Below are 3,548 nucleotides of genomic sequence, written 5' to 3' on the forward strand. Positions count from 1 at the left end.
GATCATCATAATTGTGAAGGTATGATGTTGTGTTATGTTGTTTAATAAAGTGACTTGTACAGATATTGATGAATGTGCTTTGAGCAATGATAAATGCTGGCACAATTGTCACAATACAATTGGAGGATATAATTGTAGTTGCAGAACAGGATTCAGATTATCTTCTGGCTATCGTTGCTTTGACATCAATGAGTGTAAAAGTAACAATGGTGGGTGTGAGCAGCGTTGTCAAAATACTGATGGATCTTACTACTGTGAGTGCAATGTAAATGGCTATGGTCTTGATGAAGATAAACATGGATGCTCACGTTAGTATTTATTACACTATATAAATTGATATCATATTTCTATAGGAAACTGCAGCACTGATCCTGATGCATGTCACCAAATATGCAATAATGATGGTGATTCCTCCTTGTATTGTTCATGTTATCCTGGTTACAGATTAGCTGATGATGAAAGAAATTGTGAAGGTACATTCTGAAATATTTATGCTGTAATTTTCAATGTAATTAATTTAGTGATCACCTTATGTTCTGAAAGTGTAGCAAACTGTAATCAAGTTTGCACTAATACAAATAATAGTTTTATTTGTTCATGTAATGATGGCTATGAGCTTCAAAATGACAATGCTACATGTCAGGGTAATGTATGCATCATAAAGGTTACAATATATAATCATAAGTCTCATATAGATATTGATGAATGCCCTTTAAACAGTGATAACTGTTGGCACAATTGTAGCAACACAAATGGAAGCTATGATTGTAGTTGCAGAACAGGATACATATTAGACTCTGATGGTTTCTCGTGTTTAAACATCAACGAGTGTGAAAATAACAGTAGTGGATGTGAACAACGTTGTATAGATACTGATGGATCTTATTACTGTGAATGCAATGTAACTGGCTATGGTCTTGATGGAGATAACCATGGATGCTCATGTTAGTATTTATAATAGATCTGAATTTTTATAGATCTAGCTAACACAAAATAATTCATTTGTATCATAGGGAATTGTGACACTGATCCTGATGCCTGTCAGCAAATATGCAATAATGATGGTGACTCCTTTAACTGTTCATGTTATCCTGGTTACAGATTAGCTGATGATGAGAGAACTTGTGATGGTACATTCTAAATATTAAATATCTTAATTTGTAATTTTTTTGTTCTCACAGTGATTGAGTTATGTTCTGAAAGTGTAGCAAACTGTAGTCAAGTTTGTACTAATACAAACAATAGTTTTATTTGTTCATGTAACGATGGCTATGAGCTATTAAGTGACAATGCTACATGTCAGGGTAATACATACATCATAAAGGTTACAATTAATAATCATAAGTCTCATATAGATATTAATGAGTGCATTAACAGTGACTGTGAACATAACTGTACCAATACTGATGGAAGCTACACTTGTTCATGTTATAGTGGCTACTCCTTAGATAGTAATGAGAGAAACTGTTCAGGTATTAACTGATATACATGCTGTGTGATTATAATAATACTGATCATAATTTATAGACATTAATGAGTGCCTTAATGAAAATGGAGGTTGTGAACAAAGGTGTCTAATCAAATTTCTTCTTTTGAATGTTCATGCAATGATGGATATGCATTAGAAAACAAGAAGTTTTGCTCAAGTATTGTTTTCTGTTATTAGTCATTTAATGTTAATGATCAATAGATATAAATGAATGTGATGAAGGAATATCAGGTTGTTCAGAATTATGTACAGATAAAAATGGATACTATAACTGTAGCTGCTTTGATGGTTATCAACTGGACACAGATAACCATAACTGTACTGACATTAATGAATGTATTGATAATAATGGAGGATGTGAAGAAATATGTGTAAATACTGATGGTAGTTATGAGTGTTCATGTCCTTTGGGTTATCAGCTTGACAATAATGGTTTAAACTGTAAAGGTATTTATGAGTTATTGTATCATTATTTATTGGTAATTTTTTTTAGATTTTGATGAATGTAGTTTTTACAAAGGTGGTTGTAGTCATACTTGTACTAATAATATTGGTTCTTATACCTGCTCATGTCCTAGTGGCTATAATTTGACAACTGATGGACACAACTGCTCAGGTTTATAACTTAAAATAGATAGACATTAGTTATTATCTCATATATTTTTTTCTTCAGATATCAATGAATGTGATGATGATGATGATGATGGTGGATGTTCTGATATATGCACTAATACTGCTGGAAGTTATCATTGTGAATGTTATGATGGGTATCAGTTTGTTGGAAGTGAATCTAAAAACTGTACAGGTACAATAGATTTAAATAATTAAGAAATTTTTTGTAACTTATTGTTAGATATTAATGAGTGTTTAGTTGATAATGGAGACTGTCAGCATATTTGTACAAATACCGATGGAAGTTATGAGTGTTCTTGCAATGCAGGTTACACTGGAGGTAGATTTTGTACAGGTATATTATACTTACAGTATAATAGTTCTAATCAACATCTTTAGATTTAGATGAATGTGCTTATGGTGTATCTAACTGCAATCAGACATGCTTCAATACTGATGGTAGCTACTACTGTGGTTGTGAGTATGGGTACAGCTTAAGTAATGACAGTTATTCTTGTATAGGTTAGACTATGTTTAGTTATTTATTTACATGTACATGATCATTTACAGATCATGATGAATGTGCTATGGGTACTGACACATGTGATCAAGTTTGTATCAACAATCCTGGTTCATTTCATTGTGGATGTAATACTGGTTATGCTTTAGCTGCCAATGAAATATCATGTAAAAGTAAGTACTGTATGGGGCCTATAATACTATTGATTAATTATCTGATATAAGATATTGATGAATGTCAAACTGACACTGATAATTGTGAACAAGGCTGTACTGATACAGAAGGTTCTTACACTTGCTATTGCTATTCTGGATATCAATTGAATACCACAACCAACATTACTTGTTATGGTATGCAAAAATTTTGTGTTATAGATTCCATTATTCATTGAAAAGATATTGATGAATGTATGGATGGAACATCTGATTGTTCTCAAATGTGTAACAATACTATTGGTAGCTATAATTGTAGCTGTAATATTGGCTATCAATTAGACAGTGATGGAGCAACATGTATTGATATTAATGAATGTAATCATAATAACGGAGGTTGTGGTGGAAGGTGTGAAAACACAGGGGGTAGCTACATATGTCTTTGTCCATCAGGATACTATTCACTTCACAGTACTGACACAAATTGCACAGGTTAGTTAGCTGAGTTTAAAAGCCTTACACATGCTTTAGGCATGTAATATTCAAAAGTGTTTTAATCTAGATATCAATGAGTGTAACTCATTCAATGGTGGTTGTGATCATTATTGTAATAACACCATTGGATCTTATGACTGCTCATGTAAAATTGGATATACTTTATCATTCAATGGGCATAACTGCTCAGGTTTGTTCATTTTGTTCATTTGTCAATCATGCATATATTGCTGCAGATATTAATGAGTGCAGTGATGATAATGGAGGCTGTAATCAAACC

General features: G+C 32.3%; 1 protein-coding gene across 1 annotated transcript in view; it reads left to right on the forward strand.

Moving 5' to 3' along the window:
- Nucleotides 1-34: 34 nt before the first annotated feature.
- Nucleotides 35-3,548, forward strand: part of LOC105315070 (fibrillin-2-like) — a gene marked incomplete at its 3' end in the record, with an annotated part of 5,675 nt that continues 2,161 nt past the window's right edge. Inside the window, exons 1-18 of the mRNA XM_020004894.1 lie at nucleotides 35-308; nucleotides 354-473; nucleotides 522-644; nucleotides 696-944; nucleotides 1,014-1,130; nucleotides 1,182-1,304; nucleotides 1,356-1,472; nucleotides 1,528-1,604; nucleotides 1,637-1,646; nucleotides 1,691-1,936; nucleotides 1,983-2,105; nucleotides 2,163-2,294; nucleotides 2,343-2,456; nucleotides 2,501-2,623; nucleotides 2,672-2,794; nucleotides 2,846-2,971; nucleotides 3,017-3,265; nucleotides 3,336-3,458. Of these exons, the coding sequence (XP_019860453.1) occupies nucleotides 35-308; nucleotides 354-473; nucleotides 522-644; nucleotides 696-944; nucleotides 1,014-1,130; nucleotides 1,182-1,304; nucleotides 1,356-1,472; nucleotides 1,528-1,604; nucleotides 1,637-1,646; nucleotides 1,691-1,936; nucleotides 1,983-2,105; nucleotides 2,163-2,294; nucleotides 2,343-2,456; nucleotides 2,501-2,623; nucleotides 2,672-2,794; nucleotides 2,846-2,971; nucleotides 3,017-3,265; nucleotides 3,336-3,458 (2,569 nt within the window). The remainder of the gene's footprint in view (nucleotides 309-353; nucleotides 474-521; nucleotides 645-695; nucleotides 945-1,013; nucleotides 1,131-1,181; nucleotides 1,305-1,355; nucleotides 1,473-1,527; nucleotides 1,605-1,636; nucleotides 1,647-1,690; nucleotides 1,937-1,982; nucleotides 2,106-2,162; nucleotides 2,295-2,342; nucleotides 2,457-2,500; nucleotides 2,624-2,671; nucleotides 2,795-2,845; nucleotides 2,972-3,016; nucleotides 3,266-3,335; nucleotides 3,459-3,548) is intronic.

Source organism: Amphimedon queenslandica, unplaced genomic scaffold, assembly GCF_000090795.2.
Source record: "Amphimedon queenslandica unplaced genomic scaffold, v1.1 AMPQUscaffold_11863, whole genome shotgun sequence".
NCBI lineage: Eukaryota > Metazoa > Porifera > Demospongiae > Haplosclerida > Niphatidae > Amphimedon > Amphimedon queenslandica.